A 20907-nucleotide genomic window follows, 5' to 3' on the forward strand; every position below is an offset into this window, starting at 1 on the left:
TTGAAATTAAAAGTGGGTGTTGATGGCTTCGTGAGTTGGAATTAGGGTTGTGGCTAGTGGAATTGGAGGGAATTTGGTGGAGGAGGAAAGGAAGAGAGAGAGAGAAAAGGTTGTGGGAGTGGTGGGTTGATTTTTATTAAAATTCTTTTATTTTTTGTATTTTATGTTTAATGTTATTTTATTTTTCAGTATTTTCCTATTTTTAATGTACAAATTGACTAATTTACCCTTATATTAAAAGACAAATTGGATAAAAATTGAATAAAATGTTTACAATTTAGACGGCATGGAAAAACTGGTGAAAAATTAAAATACATATCCTTAAATTTCTAAAAATAAAAGATAGAGGTAAATCGAAAGGGCAAATCAACAGTTAACCCTAAAAAGTCTTGGTATAATCAGGTAACGAGGTCGAACCCGCTTCCAATTTCCAGAGACGCCTGCTCGACTCACATCTACAGCTGCTGCTCCTTCTTCTTCTTCTTCAGCGGCACATAGGAAAAGCTTCTTCACCAATCAACAATGGCGGACGACGATTACAACGAAATGGATATGGGGTTCTCTCTCTCCCTCGTGCCTAATATGGATTTGATACTCATAACTCAACAAGTAACTTACTGAGATCTTGCTGATGCAGGTATGAGGATGAGCCAGTGGAGCCAGAGATTGAAGTAAGGATTTTGTTACTTCTTTTTCTTTTGGGTTTAATATGGTTGTCTAAATCTCTGATAAGAATGGAATAGAATGGTTGTTTGTATTTTTATGAGATAAATAAATTTGCTGAATAATAATTGAATAATGGACAGGAAGGTGCAGAGGAGGAAGATGTAGAGAACGCAAATAATGATGATCTTCCAGGAGAAGCCGTTGAAGCTGATGACAAAGAAGAACAAGCACCCGTGGAACGGCCTCGGAGAACATCCAAATTTATGACCAAATACGAACGGGCCAGAATCTTGGGTACCCGTGCTGTGCAGATCAGGTATTTGAACTTTGAATTCAATTAAATTGAAATTTCTTTTTGGTGTCAAATTCAACTTTTCAGTCTAAAATTTTGTTGATAAATTAATTTTGGCTCTAGCCCATTACAAATTTAATGTTTGGAATGAGCAGCATGAATGCGCCTGTGATGGTTGAGTTGCAGGGTGAGACTGATCCACTTGAGGTAAGAAGCCAAGTACATTTTACTGCTATTGCTTTGCTTGCGTATATTGGTAGTTGAATTGTTTTCTTTTGGGTCTACCCATTAAGCTTCCAGCTACCAATTATTTTGACTATGTTATTGTGCTGCTGCTTTTATTATGACATGCACAAAACAAGTGCTTGCATATAGGATTTTGTTTTAGTTATTGTCTTCTTCCGTACTTCTTTGTAAGCACTCCTTTATATAATTTGAATAGGAGGTAAAAGTGAACAAGAGCAGAAACTTATAGTGCAATTGTATCAGAATAGCTAGTGTGGTGGATAATGCGATTAAGACCAGAAATGGTGTCACTGGCAAAATGAAGACCATAAATTTTGTGTTGTAACTTGTGAGTATGTGTGTATCATCCAAATGATAGCACAACTAATGCAATGCATACAAATAGTAGTTATAGAGAAATTTTAAATCCTTGTTTAATGAAGTAATATTTATATATCTCTTTCAAATGTGCTTTTAAAATCGAAAGAAAGTACATGAGTATGCTCCGCATTTTTCTGCTTTTGGCTTTCTTTTGGCTTACTGGGTGAAGCTCATCGACCTCCTTTCTGTATAAAAATAGGGTTCCATCGTCCGCTGAGGATGATTTTTCTTCGGATAAAAGAAAACATATTGGTAGTTTCTTTAAGTTGAAAGGAAATTATGGTATTGAATCTGACTTGTGAGAGCTCCAATTGTTAGTACACAACTTGATAAAATAAAATATTGTTCCCTTATGTCTACACTAGTATGATCTCTTTCATTTTGAATTTCTTAGATTGCTATGAAGGAGCTTCGTGAGCGGAAGGTACCCTTCACCATACGCCGGTACCTCCCTGATGGAAGGTGCGGTTCTGACTTTGGTTTTACTTCAGTGAAAACATTGTTTTTGTGCTTTCGCACAAGTGCCCACGGACAAAACTCTTTGTAACTTGTAGTGTCATGTATGTATTTTTGAAACATTTTAATTGGGTGTGTAAATTTTCAGTTATGAAGATTGGGGAGTAGATGAGTTGATTGTGGAAGACTCGTGGAAAAGGCAGGTGGGAGGCAATTGATCATTTATGCATGAAGAATGGTTTCCGATGTCAGATTGTTTTCTCTATAAATGTCCAGATGTGCTTTTGTGGACTTGTAACATTTCGGCACTGATCCTACAAACTTATATGTTAAAACACTATTTGTATCTTTTTTTTGTTTTTGTAAATGTGTTGAAACACTGTTGCAGGCATCTGAAATTTAGTTGATTAATGGCTTTTTGCAATCTGTTTGTATGTATATTGACAATGCTCACTTTATTGTTTTGTGAGCCAAACAAAACCCATTGCTTCTTCAATCCCAGTAACTGTAAAATCTCCGATGGAGAAAATCTTCTTACAAATTTGAACCCTGTTTGCAATAAGCGCTTTTATTCATGACTGATATTCTATAGGTGTTTGTGCAAATAATCTCACGGGAGAATATTCGCTTCTAGATCCTTCAACCTTCGATATTCCTTCTCTCTCTTCCTCGATTCCTGCAAAAAAGACTGGAGTAAATAAATCACACCCGGGGGGTGCTGGCCAAAGGCCCTCCGATGCCTAAGTTAGTTTGAGTGTTTGTAGGAAAACAATAGCTAAGCAAAGAGTACGGAGTTTTATGTAGAGTGTAAACCGGGTGGCCGGAGCCGTGGGGAGAAAATATGGAGAGTGGAGAGGGAGAGAGAGAGCTTCGGGTATTTTCTCGGGTATCAGGAGTAGGTTTAGATGTACCTTGAATGATGAATGAGGTTGTCTATTTATAGGAGCCTCGGGGCTAGGGTTTCGTAGGAATCCAGTTGGGCCTGATAATATCTGAATTAAATATATATTATCTCTTAAGAAAATAATATCTGAATTAAATGATATTATCTCTTAAAAAGATAATATCTGATTTAAATGATATTATCTTCTCTTTATTAGGATAATATCTTAATTAATGATATTATCTCTTTAAATAAAGATAATATCATATTAATTAAGATATTTATCCCAATTAATTAATTAGCTAGATAAACTGGTTTAATTAATTAATTAAAGAGATAATCTTCTTTTCCACGTGGCGTGCCCTGATTGGAGACGAAAATATATGCTCCCACAAATGCCCCCAGCTTCTGCATGACGCTTGTGTGGCATGTAGGAGATGAAATTATTTTTTTCGGGCTCTCCAACTGTGTCTGGGCTTTATTATGTGAGTTGGACTCCTTCGCAGATTGGATTCCCAATTGGTGTAGGCTTCTGACTGTTGTTGGAGTTGGATTCCCAGTAGGAATGAGTTTGTGATTCCTTCTTGACCCGGGTTGTCCAACTTATATAAATACAGGGCTTCTCTTCACTCTTTCTCACATCGCAAACTTAACTTCTCTACTTTCTAGCTTGAGAAAGATCTTGGAGAATTTTGTACTGCTTGTCGAAGAGAGGAGTTGCCGTGCATTCCAAAGTAAGTCGAGCATGTAAATTTTTTTTCTTCATCTTCCCTTTTTCGCGGCGAGGACCAACTGGGTGGGACTAGGCTGGTTGTCGTCGTGACTGGCGGCCAAAGACGATTGGAGCAGCGGTGGCCGCTGGTGGCTGCCGAGCGACAATCAGGAAGAAGTTAGTGGACTGCCCCCTGCTGAGAATGTCGAGAGATGGAAGCAGGATGGTCCGAACCCTGATGATTTGCCTGCTGCACAAAATGAGTGCTCTGCTGAACAGGAGGAGTGCTCTGCTGAACTCCCACCAAAAAGGAAGGCCGATGTCAAGTCTTTGAGAACTCAAGCTACTTCTTTACGGGCGAGGAATGTGTCTCTATTGAGGAAGAAGCCAAGGCTCCCTTCTGCTGAGAAAACCCAAGTAGGAGCTATTCCCGCGTCATCTGCCAGAGTCAAACATCTTGTTGGTGCAGATAGCAAGAAGATTGGTGGTATGCGCAACATTAGGGATGTTCCCCTTAAGCCTCTTGCTGATGAGTTTGGAGATCGTGATCTGCTCTGCGACGTAGTTCGTGCACGGTCCAGCTCACCTGTTGAGAAGCCAAGAGATGCTGATTTTCCTCTCCGAAGTTCGGGTCGTTTGCACCAGTCGAAGAGTGGAGGTCGATGTGCGAGGTCTGTTCATCCATCCAACCATCATGTTTCAGTTGTTGAGTCACGAGCAGTCAAGCGTGGAGTGGATTCGTCGTCATTGACTCCTTTGGAGGTGAGGATGGCGGCGGCCAAGAAGGCGAGAGAGTCATCTGCCCGGGCGAAAGGTTCTTCTGCAACATTAGCTGCTGATTCTAAGGTGGACAAGTCCAGCCCTGCAGGGGATGCAAGTGTGTCTAATATGCTGAAGACGAACTTCCTGTCAAGTCCATCCACTTGTGCTAAGCTGTTGATCAAATCCGTCAGGCTGGTGATCTTGGTACTTTCTCAAGTCTTTCCTTGGAAAAACAAAGGGAAGAAACATTTCATCTCCTTCAAAAAGGAGGTGGCGGCATACGTGGCGAATCAGGCAGGTGGAGCTGCTGATAGTGTGGCTGATCAGGCCAATGCTGAAGAGTCTGCGGATCAGGGATCTCCTGCTGACGTCTCGAAGTAGATGAAGACTCCTTTATTTCTTTTCAGCTTGTAGTCTGCTTTTTGTTTAGGATAATTGGTCTTGTTTTGACCATCTTCTTTTTGTTTGAACTTGGCCGGTTGGTTGCTTTGCTATGGAAATTTCAGTCTTTATTTTTTCAACTTCAATTTGCACATTTTCTTGTGAACTGCTTGAGTAACCGGTTAGTGTCCTGCTGTATATTTCCCTTGGGATTTCGGCAAAGGCCAGGGTCCCCCTTGAGGGACTCCGGGCGTATTCTGCATTTTTCCAGAAAACGCTTTAAGACGCTTCTGGTCGTTGCCCTGCGTCTCCCTTAGGACGCTGCTTATGGACAACTGTCTGACTATCCTGCCCCCCCTTAGGAAACGGATAGGAACCTGAATACCTCCCTTAGGAAATTCCTGGCGCACCCTGCAACCCCCTTAGGATGCTGCTTTGTGGGCTGCGTCTCCCGAAGGACGCTTTTGGTCGTCGCCCTGTGTCTCCCTTAGGACGCTTTTTATGGACAACTTTTTTGACTATCCTGCCTCCCTTAGGAAACGGATAGGAACCTGGATATTTCCCGCAGAGAGCATGTTGACCCCCTTTTAAGAAACTCCTGGCGCACCATGCGTCTCCCTTAGGACGCTGTTTTGCAGGCTGCGTCTCCCAAAGGACGCTTTTGGTCGTCGTCCTGCGTCTCCCTTATGACGCTTTTTATGGGCAACTGTTTGGCTATCCTGCCTCCCTTAGGAAACGGATAGGGACCTGGATACCTCCCTTAGGAAATTCCTGGCGCACCCTGCGTCTCCCTTAGGACGCTTCTTTGCGGGCTGCGTCTCCTAAAGGATGCTTCTAGTTGTCGCCATGCGTCTCCCGAAGGACGCTACTTATAGGCAACTGTCTTTTGTTGTGGCACATTCTGGAATTTGCAGTAGTTTGCTTCTCTTTTTCAGAAATGTGCAGTACTCAGTCGTCTACTGGGGACTGAGCAGGTAGGAGGAAGCGTCATGGATAGTATCTTTGGAGATGGTAGGCGTTCCATTGTTGAGGAATCTCCTTCCCTTCCATGGTGTCAAGCATATAGCTTCCTCTGCCCCCGGACCGACTGATTATGTAAGGGCCTTCCCAATTGGGTTTCATCTTTTTAGACCCTTGTCTTTGTGCAGTGATGAAGGCCTTTCTTAGCACAAGGTCGCCTGGTTGAAACTGTTTGATCTTGGCTCTTTTGTCATAGTAAGACTTCAACCGTTGTTGATAGGAGGCGACTCGGACAATGGCCTTCTCGCGCTCGCCTTCAAGTAAGTCAAGGTTGAGTCTCATCTGCTAAGAGTTCTGCTCAATATTGCCCACTTCGATGCCTATAGAGGGGATAGTGATGTGGGGAGGAATGATCGCTTCAGTTCCATAGGCGAGGGAAAACGGGGTTTCGCCAGTTGATCTTCGCTTGGTGGTGCGATAAGCCCATAGTACGCCAGGGAGCTCATCTACCTATTTTCCTTCAGCGCCTTCTAATCTCTTCTTTAGACAGTCCAATATTATTTTATTGGATGCCTCGGCCTGGCCGTTGCCTTGAGGATATCTTGGGGTAGATAGATGCTGCTTGATGCCGTACTTTTTGAAGAAGGCAGTGATCTGCTTGCCGATGAATTGCGAGCCATTGTCGGTAACTAGTGATTGTGGGCAGCCAAATCGGCAGATAATATTTCTCCAGATAAATCGTTCCACATCATCTTCTTTAGTAGAGGATAGAGCTTCGGCCTCGATCCATTTAGTAAAGTAATTAGTGGCGACGATCATCATTTCTTTCTTGGCTGGTGCCGTTGGCATAAGGCCTACTAAATCGATGGCCCATTGCATGAAAGGCCACGGACTGTTTTGCAGATGGTAGATTTCGGCAGGCAGATTAGGAACTGGTTTGTACCGTTGGCAGCGATCACGTCTCTTGACATATTCAGTGGAGTCATGGCGCATAGTAGGCCAGAAATAGCCTACGTTTAGACCCTTCTGGGCTAGTGACCTGCCCCCAGAGTGGTTGCCACACTCGCCGTCATGAATTTTACAGAGGACCTCAAGTGTTGAGGGTACTTTATGCAAGTGAGATGAGGGCCGGAGTATGATCTGCGAATGAGCTTGTCGCCTTGCATGTAATATCTCGCGGCTTTCTGTTGGACCTTCCTAGCTTCGGACTTATCCGTTGGCAGATTTCCATTCACCAAGTAGTAGATGATGGGGTCTTGCCAGCTGGGGTCTTCATCGATCTGCATTGAGTCGATTGGCTCTATTTCTTCGATGCTTGGTCGGTCAAGGCGTTCGACTGGGATGGAGCGTCTGAACTGGCTGTCCAGCGCTGATCCTAGGCTTACCAACGCATCTGCATGAGTGTTATCTGCCTGTGGAACTTGTTGGATGGTGAAAGTAGGAAATTCTTTCAACAGTCCTTGGACTTTGTCGAGGTACTGGATCATTCTTGGATGCTTTGCCATGTACTCGCCTGAGGCTTGATTCGTGATCAGCTGGGAGTCTGAGTAGATGGCTAATCTCTTGATCGTCAGTTCTTTTGCTAGGCGCAGTCCTGCGAGCAATGCCACATATTCTGCCTCGTTGTTTGAAGCAGAAAAGCCTAGTGTGATGGCTTGTTCCAACAAGGTTCCGTCTGGGGTGATTATGACGACGCCTGCCCCTGCTCCTTTGTGGTTTGATGCTCCGTCTACATGCAATTGCCACATGTCGTTAGGTGGGTTTGAATCGGCAGGGGAGGTGTTGTCTGCTTTTTCCTTGCTTTTCATGACCATCTTCTCTTCTTCGGCTGTCGGAGTAAACTCTACAACAAAATCTGCTAAAGCTTGGGCTTTTATAGCAGTCTTCGACCGGTAGAGGAGGTCGTATTGACTGAGTTCGATAGCCCATTTCATGAGTCGCTGAGAAGCGTCGGGGCTGTGGAGGATCGATCTCAAAGGACATTCTGTCATGACAATTATCCAGTATGCTTGGTAGTAGGGCCTTAGTTTTCTCGCGGAAACTACAAGCGAAAAAATGAGCTTCTCCATTTTCGGATAGCGAGTCTCTGCATCGAGGAGAGCTTTTGAAGTGTAGAATACCGAATGTTGTGCCCCCAGCTCTTCTCGGATGAGAGCTGAGCTGAAAGCTGAGTCGGACACCGCCGGGTAGATGTACAAGTCTTCGCCTGGTATCGGTTTTGAGAGTAAGGGAGGTGAAGTGAGGTAGGTTTTCAAGTTTTGAAAAGCTACTTCGCACTCGTCATCCCACTTGTCCCTGTGTCCTTTCTTCAAGGCTTTAAAAAATGGCCTGCACTTGTCGGTAGATCTTGAGAGGAATCGGTTGAGAGCTACCGCCCTACCCGTTAGACTTTGTATCTCCTTTGTTGTGGCAGGTGACTTCATGTTGAGTATAGCCTTGATTTGATTTGGATGTGCCTCGATTCCTCTTTGGGTGACTAAGTATCCTAGGAATCGGCCAGACGAGACTCCAAACGTGCATATTCTCGGGTTCAACTTCATGTTGTATTTTCGGAGTAGGCTGAATGCCTCGGCAAGGTTCTTGATGTGGTCTGCTCGCTCGGGAGCTTTGACTAGCATGTCGTCTACGTAGACCTCCATAGTCTTGCTGATTTGCTCCTTGAAAATTTTGTTCACCAGCCTTTGGTAGGTTGCTCCGGCGTTCTTCAGCGCAAAGGGCATGACTTTGTAGCAGTATGTACCTCTTTCGATGATGAAAGAGGTTTTAGCCTTGTCATCTTCATGCATCATGATTTGGTTGTAGCCGGAGTAGGCGTCCATGAAGCTTAGCAGTTGGTTGCCGGAAGTTGAATCGACGAGCTGATCAATTCTAGGCAGTGGAAAGTTGTCTTTAGGGCATGCCTTGTTGAGGTCGGTGTAATCGACGCACACTCTCCATAAACCTTTATCTTTCTTTGCCACTAGAACAACGTTCGCCAGCCATTCTGCGTAGGAGACTTCTTCGATGAAACCAGTAGCTAGAAGCTTATCGATCTCGGCTTCGATGATGGCAACCCACTCGGGGCCGAAGTTGCGTTTCTTCTGCGCTACAGGTTTGATGGCTGGGTTGACGTGTAGGTGATGACAGATGATCTGGGGATCGATGCCAGGCATGTCAGATGGCTACCATGCAAATACGTCTTTGTTGTTCCGGAGGAAGGCTGCAAGCTCTATTTTTTCCTCATGGCTTAGGCGCGAGCCGATCCGCGCTTTTCTCTCTGGCTTGTCAGGATCAAGGGGTACTAGCTCAACGTCCTCTTCGGGCTTCCATCCTTCTTTAGGAGAGACCTCCGAACGGATTCCCTCGACTTGGTCCTGGTTCTTTGATTGCTATTGGGGAGTAGCTATTCCCTTTCCTTGCTGGTCTGCTCGGCCGTTAGGAATGAGATTTGCTTTCTTCTCTGCTTGTTCTACTCCTTTTAGATCTGCCTGATTCACAGGGAGGAACTGTGTTTGCTTGCCTTTCTTCAGCCCTTGAGCTGAGCATTTTCTTGCCATTGCCTGATCGCTGTTGATCTGGCTGATACCGCCCCTAGGGATTGGGTAGCGAATCTTCTGATGTGTGGCAGAGGTGATAGCGTTGATCTGGCCGATCCATGGTCTGCCTAGAATGCCATTGTAGGGTGAGATTTCATCAATGACCATGAACGTTTGCGAGCTGATTACAGGTGGAGAGTAGACATCGAGATCTATCGTGCCCACGGTAACCGTAGTTGCGCCATTGAAACCAGTCAACGACTTGGCTGATTTATTGATCTTTGCCTCTAAGCCCATCTGTTGGACGACTGCCAATTGTAGGATGTTGGCTGCACTGCCCTCATCTGCATGGACTCGGTCGACCATGGCCTGAGCGATTTGAATGCTGATGACAAGGGCGTCGTTGTGCGGTAGATCAAGGCCGATTAAGTCTTTCTTTTGAAAGCCGATCACGAGATCGTCTTCTGCTAGTGAGAGGTTAGTTGAGACTTGGGAGATCATAGTAGCCTGTTTGATCTTCTTCTTCTTCTCTTTGTTGATCAGTTCGGACTCCTCGGAGTCGGCTAGGATTGTGTTAATCCTTATGACCTTCTGGGGTGGCTCCTTGGCGGTATCGCGGTCTTCTATATGCTGGATGGCCTGCTTCGCGATGAACTCCGTGCAATGACCTTCTCTCACGAGTTCTTCGAGATGCGCTTTCCAAGCAAAGCAATTATTCGTATTGTGCCCATGTGTCGCATGGAAGGCACAATATTTTCTGGTATCCCTCTTGTCTGGATCTCCTTTCAAGGGTGGCGGTCTTTTTATCCAAGGTTTGTTCTTCACTGGGGCCAAAATTTGATGTATGAGCATAGAGAACTTGATGTAGTTCTCTTTCGTCGTGGCCTCTCTTCGTGGGTGTGACCTGCCTTTGTCTTTGTCCTTGCTGCCAAGCCTGTCACCTCTTTGTTCTGCCAGTTTGCTCAGTGGACTTCTTCGCGGCGATTCGATCGTCATCCCAGAGTGCGTAGCGTTCTGCGATCGCGAAGACCTCTGCCAGAGTCTGGCTGGGAGTGATAGTCAGCTCGCGGTATAAGTCATGTTCTGTTGGAAGACCTTTCTTGAATGCAGAGGATGTGATTTGGTCATCGCACCCTACGATGTTGGCCTTTTCTGCTTTGAACCTCTTGATGTAATCTCGAAGGGATTCCTCGGGCTTCTTGCGCAGGTTGAACAGATGGTCAGGGTTCTTCTTGATCGTCCGATAAGAAGTGTATTCTTTAGTGAAGACATAAGTAAGCTCCTTGAAGCTGTTGATCGACCCGGATGGCAGGGTATGGAACCAATCCTGAGCTGCTCCTCGCAAAGTCATTGCAAACAACTTGCACATTAGCGCGTCTTCGGCTTTGTAGAGGATCATAAGGCTCTTGAAATGCTTCAGATGACTTTCAGGGTCGGAATCGCCTTTGAAGCATGTGAAAGAGGGCGTTGAGAATCTTTTCGGGGGAGCAGCCTGCTCGATTTTGGCGGTGAAAGGTGAGGAGTTTGCTTGGTCTACCTCAAGCGTAGTGTATCTTCGAAATTTCCGCCAATCTTTAAGTCTCGAAGTCGGTTATTCACAAGCTTTTCAACGTCTTCTGCACGCATGGTTAGATGATGTTGATTGAGTTCCTCATTGGCTTGCGTGGGTCGACCTTCTCGGTTGCGCTGTCTAGGAGGCGTGTTGGTGGACTGCGCTTGCAAGGGATTTCCAGTAGTTTGCCGACGAGAATTGGTTCTTCGAGAGCGAGTACCGGAGCGCCTTTCTTCACGGTCCTCATTGTGATGATTGTCGAGTTGACCTCCTTGGGGGCCTATCCTTTCGTGAATATTTCTCTGTGAGCGAGCAGCGGAGCGCCTTTCTTCTCGATCCTCGTCTCGATGGCCGTCAAGTTGACCTCCCTGGGAGCCTAGCCTTTCATGAACGTCTTCATGCTGGCCCAGGCGAGCGTGGATGTCAGGTCTTGGGCCCAGCCTATCGCCCACGTTGGTCCTTAAATTCAATCTGGATGGGAAACTTCGTCTGCTCTGAGTGTGGCTTGCGGATGCTTGCGACATGTCCGAGAGCTGATCTCGTTGTTGCGCATTTCCTTGTCTGCTTACTCCTGCTTGACCTGCTTGGTTCCCGCCGAACTGCCTATCAGCGCGTTCGTTTATCCTTCTCTCTTCACCCTGTTGTCCAAGGCCAAGGTTTTGAGCCAAGTTTATTTGGTTGAGGAGCTGCCTCATCAAATTGTTTTGGTCGTTCATTCTCTGAGTTAGCTGGTCAACTCTCAGATTAAGGTCTACTTGACTTCGTGGATCGGGAGGAGAGAAATGTGTAGAGCCCAATTGCACACGGGCTAGGGTTTCGTTGGATGTGTGCGTGGGAGCATGCGTCGAGCGTGGAGGCAATGGAGGGAATGGTTGAAGTTGCTCCAAGATTGGGCCAAAGTCGGCAGTGGTAGTGAGCCCAACTGGATGTGAGGTTCCACCATGCTCAACGGTAGTGCTATGAAGGTGGCTAAGTCCGGCCATGGGGCCTTGAGATGGTACGACGGCGGCGGAGGCTGGTGCAGTGGTTCCAGTCACACGGGGTGGCTGCTGAGGGTTCATGGCGGCGAGAGGTGGTGGAGCTGCCATGTCGATCGTGGGATCGTGGGAGGAGTAGCTTTGGGCCGTCACGGATTGAGCCATAGCGGCGGTTTTGCTCCTCGTACGCTTGCTTCCAACCATGGTTATTTGGAAGGCTTCGGTGGATTGGAAAATAGGAGGAACGGATTCCTTGAGCACGCGTTGAGTATAACTCGTGCTCTCAATGAAAGCACCAAATGTTTGTGCAAATATTTCACGGGAGAATATTCGCTTCTAGATCCTTCAACCTTCGATCTTCCTTCTCTCTCTTCCTCGATTCCTGTAAAAAAGACTGGAGTAAATAAACCACACCCGGGGGTGTTGGCCAAAGGCCCTCCGATGCCTAAGTTAGTTCGAGTGTTTGTAGGAAAACAATAGCTAAGCAAAGGGTACGGAGTTTTATGTAGGGTGTAAACCGGGTGGCCGGAGCCGTGGGGAGAAAATATGGAGAGTGGAGAGGGAGAGAGAGAGCTTCGGGTATTTTCTCGGGTATCAGGAGTAGGTTTAGATGTACCTTGAATGATGAATGAGGTTGTCTATTTATAGGAGCCTCGGGGCTAGGGTTTCGTAGGAATCCAGTTGGGCCTGATAATATCTGAATTAAATATATATTATCTCTTAAGAAGATAATATCTGAATTAAATGATATTATCTCTTAAAAAGATAATATCTGATTTAAATGATATTATCTTCTCTTTATTAGGATAATATCTTAATTAATGATATTATCTCTTTAAATAAAGATAATATCATATTAATTAAGATATTTATCCCAATTAATTAATTAGCCAGATAAACTGGTTTAATTAATTAATTAAAGAGATAATCTTCTTTTCCACATGGCGTGCCCTGATTGGAGACGAAAATATATACTCCCACAATAGGCATGTTGAAATTTGTTTTCAAAATTCAAGTGCTTACTAGAAAAGCACTTGGAAGTGTTTCCGGAGGAACATGATGCTCTTTTGATGAAGCAATTGCAAACATGCCTGTGAGAAAAACTATGACCATGGAGCTTTCGCAACCGTTATCTTGGTAGGAAGATGGGAAAGTGGTTCTTCAATATTAAGTAACAAAAGGATATAATTTTTGTGATGGCAGTTATCGAATTGAATAAAATTCATGATTGTAATTTGGGTGCATGCCAACATCAATTTAAACTTTGAATCCCATTTGTATTCCTTCCTCATTCACAAAGTGTTTTTGGCACTTGGACAAGTGGGTTAGCGGTGGAGGTGCTGGCGAGACATTCATCATGATCCATTAGAGCAACTCCAGCGAGGAGCCCAAGTCCGAGGCTGGGGGGGAGTCCAAGCCAAAAAGCCAGTTCCAGCGGGCCACTTTTGCCCGGGTTGGAGGTGGGACCCACTAAGACGGGTTGGCCTGAAAGCAGATCTCGCCCGAGTTCGAGCCCTAGGGGGGAGATGACGTCAGCTTGCACTGACGTCAGCCATGTGCTCCACCAACAGCTAGAAGACAGGTGTCGTCGTCTGGGCGCTCCGATCGGCTGCTCTCCTCCAATCCAATGGCTGGGCTTTTTTTTTTGGTTATAAAATTATGAAAAAAATTTGAATTTTTTTAAAAAAATTACCAAAAAATTCTGGAATTTGTTTTCTATAAATACCTGCGCTCCGATCGGATGCTCTCCTCCAATCCAATGGCTGGGCTTTTTTTTGGTTATAAAATTATGAAAAAAATTTGAATTTGTTTTAAATTATTTATTTTTATATTACTCAATTTACTTAAGTTTACAATGTAAATAAGGAAGTACCCTCCATTTGGATTCAAATAAAAATATTAGAAAATTAAATTCCCACCAAATCAAAATATGAAAATTCGGTTTTAGTGCAAAATACGATTTATGCTAAAAATGATGGCTCATTAAGTCAATATATACTTTATAATAAAATCCCATAAAATCAAGTTTTCTTATTTGATGTGTAAGGAATAAAAGCCGCCAAAAATTATCTTGAGAAAATGATTATTCCGAAAAACCATTCTTCATACTTAGTCAATATTGCACCTCCGCTAAAAAATTTCTGGATCTGCCAGTGCCTGCCAATACTCTTCACTTTCAACACTAAATCCTCATACATTTTCTCTACTTCTACTATTATTCACTTTTTACTCAACATTTTATTCACTTTTAAATTGTATTTTTATTTATCATCTTATCCAAAAAATTTATCTGATTGAGATATAAATTTTATAATAAATATTGACACGTACGAACTCAAAAATCTTATATGAAAATATTATCAAAATTAATTGTTTAGGTAAACAAATTTGTGAAAAAAACAAAAAAATGAATAGTATTTGCCCTTTGCCATGGCAACGGGTGGAAACACATTTCTTTTTGGAAGGGCAGCTACTATTCATGTGAATAGTAGCTGCCCTAGTCTCCCCTCCTTTACCATGGCAAAGGGCAAATGGGTGGAGTTGCTCGTAAGGTGTCCTAAATGACATTAGGAGGCTCATCTATCTAGCGACATTCATAAATATAAAAATAATAAAGGATTTCAACGTACGTTTAATAATAAAGAATTTCTGTAATAAACCAATATATGAATGACATAATATATAAAAGCAGAGACATTGTTTGTTTACATATGTTAGCAGAGAGGCAAACCTCTGTTGAACTCATAAATAAGGAGGCAAACCACTATTTGCATATGTTCGTCTGGTGAAGAAAAAAAATTTAGTTGCAACGGGATATCACTATTTTGCTATTCCAGCTAAAAATATTATGCCACGTGGAAGTGTTTTCGTCATAGGGTTATTGGTAGCCCAAGCAGTAAAGCCATTTCCATCCATGAGCCATAGGCCAAATATAGCCCTAAAATAATGCAAAACCAATCTCCAGTTATGGGCTTAAAAAAATTGGCCATATTTAGTCATTTAGCTCTCCAACCAGGCCACTCGTAGCTCAGGCAAAAAAATTTTGTGAGCCCAACGCATATGTTTTCTAAAAAGAGAAAGTATCACGCATGAGTAAGAGCACGAAATATCTCGTGCACCTGCAGATCCATTAGCTAATACTAAGTTTTTTTTTTCTTTTAACCTTTTTAAATGTATTTAAATTCATTTTGTTTAAAAACATAAATATACATATACATAATTGGTTCAGACCGTTGGAGGTGAAAACCATTTGAAACATTACCTTATCAACATACACGTATCATATATGAAATATTGTCTATAAATAGTAGTTTAATTAAATAAAACAGTGCATAGTAGTAGAATGTATAAACCATAGTTTTTCTAAATAAAAAAAAAATATGAAGGGCCCTATAATATAGCATTGCATTGCTAGAGATGGAAAAAATTTAGCCCTACACTATTCTTTTAAAAATTATGGGTCATTTTCACTTTACTACGGTAAAATTTATCGACTTTTAGAGTTCGATACATTAAATTTTTTTCGTCTCAATTGCATGGACAAAATTGATTTTGTTACCAATTTCATACATGTCGTCACTCTTTTTGTTAACTACTGACGTGGCAACAAATATGCCACGTAGACTCACTCATATGATGCCACATGGTCCACATATATTATTAAATAAAGAAATATAATTAAATAAAAATAAATCTCTCTCTCTCTCTTCCCACCCCACACCCCCAACCTACCATGAAGATGCAAAATGTTCGATTTTTTTTTTCTTTTTTGATTTTTGGATTTGCAGAGAGAGAGAGAGAGAGAGGATGCGGGTTGGGGAAGGGGGGATTGGGTGTTGGGTCGAGGAAGTGGGGGTCTGTGAAGTTGAGTTGGTGAGGTTGGGTGGATTGGAGGGGTCTATGAAAAAATGCTTTCTCGATTTTTCTGGGTTTTGGAAATATACTAACATGTGTTGGAAAATATGAGGGTCCGTATCGAAATGGCCCCCAAGGTTACAATTTCAGCAATTTCATACCAAAAATTTCAAAATAACCGCATGTTAGATTGACCATCAAATAAGACGTTAAATGATGACGTCGTCTCACAGCCAGCAGTCCTCGTTGGTGCACGATCTATAATTTCATACATAAATCCATACTGGTGGCAGTTGGCAGTTTGGTGCCACACGTAAGTCATTCTGGCTCGAGGTTATGGGTCTGCCTTGGCGCTGGTGGTGAGAGTAGCCAATCTCCCCATAAACTTTTGTTCATAAAAAAATGATAACGTGGCAGCCAACCCACCATATATCCTGATAGCCCGATCCAAATAGTCCAGATAAAAGGGCATTTTTCGAAAAAAGAAAAAGAAAAAAAAGAAGAAGCTATTTTTAAATCCAAGGCTTCGTTGCCCCTTTTAAACCAACATCAAGGCGATAGTTTATATATTTTTTAAAAAAAATTCAAGAAATCAAGTCCCGAGGAAGCTGCTCACAGAGTGTGCCGTAACTCTTGTTACGAAGAAGATTAAGAAGCAATTTGATGCCTAGAATGGATGAAGAGGCACCTATGTGTTGGTGTGGGAAGGCTGCTACAATTCGAACCTCTTGAACATATTAGAATCATAGGAGGCGATTTTTCATGTGTGCAACAAAGGTACGTGAGGCAAATAAGGGTTGCTAGTTCTGGGTATGGTTTGATTCGAAAATGTGTAACCGATCAAAGGTAGTGATTCCTGGGCTTCTAAAATCATGGAATAAGCTCAAGAAATCAGTGGCAAAGGCAAGACAAAGAGAAAATGTTATTTGGGTGTTGTTGGTGGCTTCGTGGGTTAGGTTTGCAAGCTTCATTTTGGGATGGATGCGTGGATCTGGATTGAACAAAAAGAGGAGCTTCGATTGTGGGTTGTTGGGTTAGGTTGTTAGTGTGATTTTGTAAGGGTTGGGTTTTTGTGTGATTTTGTAAGGTTTCGGTTGTTAGTGTCATTTTGTAAGGGTTTAATGGCTGTAAGGGTTACTGGTTATGAATGTATTTGGTAACTTTGTGTTTGTGCTAAATGGAATTGTGAAGGCAACATATCTATTTTAAGACTATTACAATAGCTTTGAATCCTCAAAACAATAGATGTGATAAATGAAGTCAAAATATGCAGAGGATAACTTAGACAATTTCCCATTCAAAATGGGCTCAAAATAGCCATATAATAACATTGACAATTACATATTTGAAGATGTTTCAAATCCATTCCAAAATGACAATAAGTGGATGTATTTGCATTCATAGTTGTTCAAGCTTATGTGAATGCCATTATATCCATAAAAAAAGGTCAGTCATTAAGTTAAACATGACTAATTTACCAAAAACAAAAAGGCCTAAACCCTAGGACCAATTGACCAACAACAAAAACCATCTAACACAAAATGCTAGTCTAACAACCATAAACCCTAATGCTCCTATGCTTCAATCTACAACATTTGCTTCTGTAGTTGAAGCACTAGTTGATGCAGTTGGACATGAAGTTGAGGCTAGTGATGCAGTAGGACATGAATGAAGGAAACATGTATCTTTTTCTTGGAAATGAATTTAGCCACAACATATAATACATGAACATTCATAATGGCTGATTGATTATGCTTATTCTAGTTGAGCTAAGCCTTTTTCATTTTAACCCAAGTATCTTATGATCTAGTTTCATTTTAACCTAAGCTTTTACCCTTGATGACTATTTCTTGGAGAAGCCATGAATGAACACCTTTGTGAAAAGGCTTTGTTTTCTTCCTCTTCTTACAAGCTCCTCAACCCAAGACTCCAAGAGTGAAGTCCTCTACCTCACCACACCAAAATGGACTAGAGATGAAGAGAAATCAACCTAGAGAACTTAGGTGCTAGTCTTTCTCTAGGTTGGACTGATTTTTTGGCTAAGGAAGATGATAGGGAGGATGTCTCTCCTGCACATCAAAGCTCCGATCAAACATGTTAACCTTGACCTTTGACTTTTGGCCTACTTTTGACTCCTAGTTTCTTTTCTCTTCATTTGTTCCTCTAATCATATTTCTCGATGTGTGATCTGTAGGTTCCTTTTAGCAAGGTAGTGGGTAGACTCAACTTCTTTGAGTTGATTTGTTAATTAAATTTCACTATTTAATTCTTCCTATTAGTGAAAGTCAATTATGATTGAACTTTTCAGGACCTCCACAAACCATGGGTGATGCCTAGCAGCATGTCATGGTTATTCGAGCTAAATAGGTGTAGGAAAGATCCTATTCAAATTGGAATGACCATGCAATTGAATCATTCTCTTAGACAATACTCATTATTCACATTATTAGATATTGGAATCTAATGTCAAATATCCTAATGTGAATTATTCTTTTATATGATTATCTTGGTAAGATTTGAAGACTTCTTCTTTCAAATCTTATCCACTACTTTGCACAAAGATTTGATCAATCATATCCTTGGAGTATTCTCTCTCTTTACTGAGAGTAGAGATCCGTTGTTATACATTCATTTGCCTCCATGACTTTATTGAGAGTCTTAAATCATGTCTCCTTCAACACAACTATATGGTGATCTCAAAGACAAACAATATAGCCACAAGACATCTATGTTGTCTCAGGTCTAAGGATTAGCCTGAACCATTACAATCTATGAGTTCTAGTTTGACATGTGAGTAAAAACTTTCTTTCTGGAACTCATGTATGTGTTTGGGCCAAAAAAGCAATTCACGCGCAAGCCCATGTTCGCAAAGAAAGGCCCACAAAAATAGAAAAGAACAAAGGACTGGCTTTGATTCCAAAGAAAAGAGAGCCCAAATCCACATTAGAAGCCCACCTATTTTACGAAATGGCAGAGCTGTAAAAAAACGCCAAATTAAATGGCAATTGACCACTAAAGCAAATCAATAAAAATCTAAAGAAGAATTGGTTAGGCCCAGCTTCTAAAAAGCTCACCATTGATCTCAAAACTCAGAGTACAAAGTCAGCAGATCTTTTTGGAAAGCCTATTCTCAGAACCCACGTGACTACTTGACTTTGAAAAGTCAACAATTTCAACTACCACAAGAGAGTTGATTGATAATTAATGAAAGCATGTCATTAGCATAAAGACTTCTTTGAAACTCAACGGCCAAAAGATCAGAATCCTTTTGTATATAATTCTGCATCAGAGTAGGTGATCTTTCCAAGAGATAAGCAAACTACAATCTCAAGAGATAAGTGGGGAGAAAGGGAGTTGTTCAAACAAGAAAAGCCAACTGACCATCACGTCAGATTGTGTTCTTTCTCTGTACCAAGAACAAACAGAGAACAAAGAAGAGTTGGTCTTTCCTTCAGAAAAGCAAGGAAAAGACATCAACAGAAATTGATTATTGATGGTTCTTCTCTGCCAGAACAAGATAACTTCCCTTTTTCTTCGCATTTAAAATAAAAGATCTTTCTCTTGGAAAATTTTGCCGCCCCATTATTAAAAGATTAAAATACCCACTCCAGCATTTTCTATAAATATGAGAGGAGGTGAATAGGTCAAAAGACAGCCAAAAATCAATCAAAAACAAAAACTCAAAATGATCACTTGATCCCAAAAACCTTCAAAACACTGAAGCAACCAAAAGCTCATTGAGCCATAAGAAAGAAGCCAGCTACAAATCAAAATCTCCAACTTCAGTTCAGAGTTAGACAAATAAGTCATTCAAAATGAGATTTCTCTCATTAAAAATTTGGTTCAGCATAAGCCAAGCCAAACAGAGTTCGGGTTTTACAAATATGAAAACCTCAACAAATTTATGAAGAGCCCTGATTAAGCAGAATAGGTACCACAGTGTAGTTCTAACTCAGTAATCATCAAGTCCAGTGACTTCTGCCATTTCCAGACTGAAGAGGTCCCAATCCTGCCCGTTCAAAAAGCCTTCCAGGGCTTGAAATAGATTAAAGCTCTGCCAAACTCGAATGTTGGTATTGATTTACAGCTGAAACTTGACAGTCCAGTCCAGCACAGACATACCCAATCCAGCCCGGATCAGAAGCATTTATCCAGGCAGAAATGGAAGTCCAGCCCTCTTTTTTGTCTTTTTTAGAGTTGGTTTTCCCTTTTTGAGCTTTGTAAAAGGCAGTTCAGCCTAAAAACAGTTCACTTTCTTATCATTTATTCTGGCCAGAACTATCAGTTTGTACTGTGAAAAATTGTGAAGTCCTCACCAGTCTGAGGCAAGAAAAGAACTTACTCGGGAGATATTCCTCACCCAAATTCACAATCGCTTGTTTAGAAATCAGTAACTTTGGGCACAAGTTATCTATTTTTAAGAAGTCTGCTAGGATTTTCATTACTAGCAGTGGCACGCTCGCACACAAAAGAAAGTTGACTTGTTGACTAGTCAATGGTTTTCGAGGCAATATGGAACTTTACCCTACCATCACAGGAGCAAACATAAAACAGGTGAACAGTATGTGATTGCGTTCAGTGTACTTGTTCTCCTGCAAGCACCTACTTACATATCTTAGTGTCATCACACTCAATGACTTGAGACCTCGTCATTCTCTACATATAGAGAAAAGACTAAGTGTTATGGTCTTAGCTCTATGTCAATGTCCAATTGATACTCCTATGGCCAGGAACATATTTAGGATTAGGGATCATGATAAGTCTCGATGTATACAATCTCATTACATAATTCTCATGCCTACTTATATTTACTCCTAGGACTATAGTTGTTTTGTATTTCATAAGATAACATAATCATAAATCCAAATAATGGGTCTTGCCCATAAATAACTTAATAAGTCATTACAAAAGATGCCCTTAATTCTAACTATGACATAAGTAGTTGGCTTTAAGGGCATACATCTAACAATGAATTCTTAGTATTTCTCTACGATAGTTGTATTTAGTCCATTTGTGAAATTCTTGGTAATTCTATGATGTCAATTTCAGTCTTCTAATTATATGTAGTAGGGATTCTTAGAATTTCTTTTTTTGTTAAAGGTACTACCTATGTACCGAACTGAACTTTTAATTAATTGATCTGATTTTACTGAAAACTTTGGTACGGTTAACGGAAAAAAAATTATCCGGCCGAAAACTTTGATGGCTCTGTTTTATCCAATGAAAACTCAATTGCAAGCTTTGTCATCAGAAATGCACAAGCTCATCTAGTTATGTAGGATCTTCTCCC

At 41.8% G+C, this 20907-nt stretch overlaps 3 protein-coding genes across 3 annotated transcripts; 1 reads left to right on the forward strand and 2 right to left on the reverse strand.

The window, feature by feature from the left end:
- Positions 352 to 2518, forward strand: LOC18766058 (DNA-directed RNA polymerases II, IV and V subunit 6A). The gene is made up of 6 exons (XM_007198876.2): positions 352 to 557; positions 638 to 671; positions 807 to 982; positions 1114 to 1165; positions 1959 to 2026; positions 2169 to 2518. Exons 1-6 carry the CDS (start codon positions 523 to 525, stop codon positions 2236 to 2238), a joined length of 435 nt encoding a protein of 144 aa, XP_007198938.1. The 5' UTR covers positions 352 to 522; the 3' UTR covers positions 2239 to 2518.
- LOC109948061 lies at positions 9087 to 10085 on the reverse strand. The gene has a single exon (XM_020559966.1). It carries the CDS (start codon positions 10083 to 10085, stop codon positions 9087 to 9089), a length of 999 nt encoding a protein of 332 aa, XP_020415555.1.
- Positions 10767 to 11927, reverse strand: LOC109948062. The gene is made up of 2 exons (XM_020559967.1): positions 11589 to 11927; positions 10767 to 11423 (listed from the first exon to the last, which is right to left on the reverse strand). Exons 1-2 carry the CDS (start codon positions 11925 to 11927, stop codon positions 10767 to 10769), a joined length of 996 nt encoding a protein of 331 aa, XP_020415556.1.

The sequence above is a fragment of the Prunus persica genome, chromosome G3 (genome assembly GCF_000346465.2).
Source record: "Prunus persica cultivar Lovell chromosome G3, Prunus_persica_NCBIv2, whole genome shotgun sequence".
Taxonomy (NCBI): domain Eukaryota; kingdom Viridiplantae; phylum Streptophyta; class Magnoliopsida; order Rosales; family Rosaceae; genus Prunus; species Prunus persica.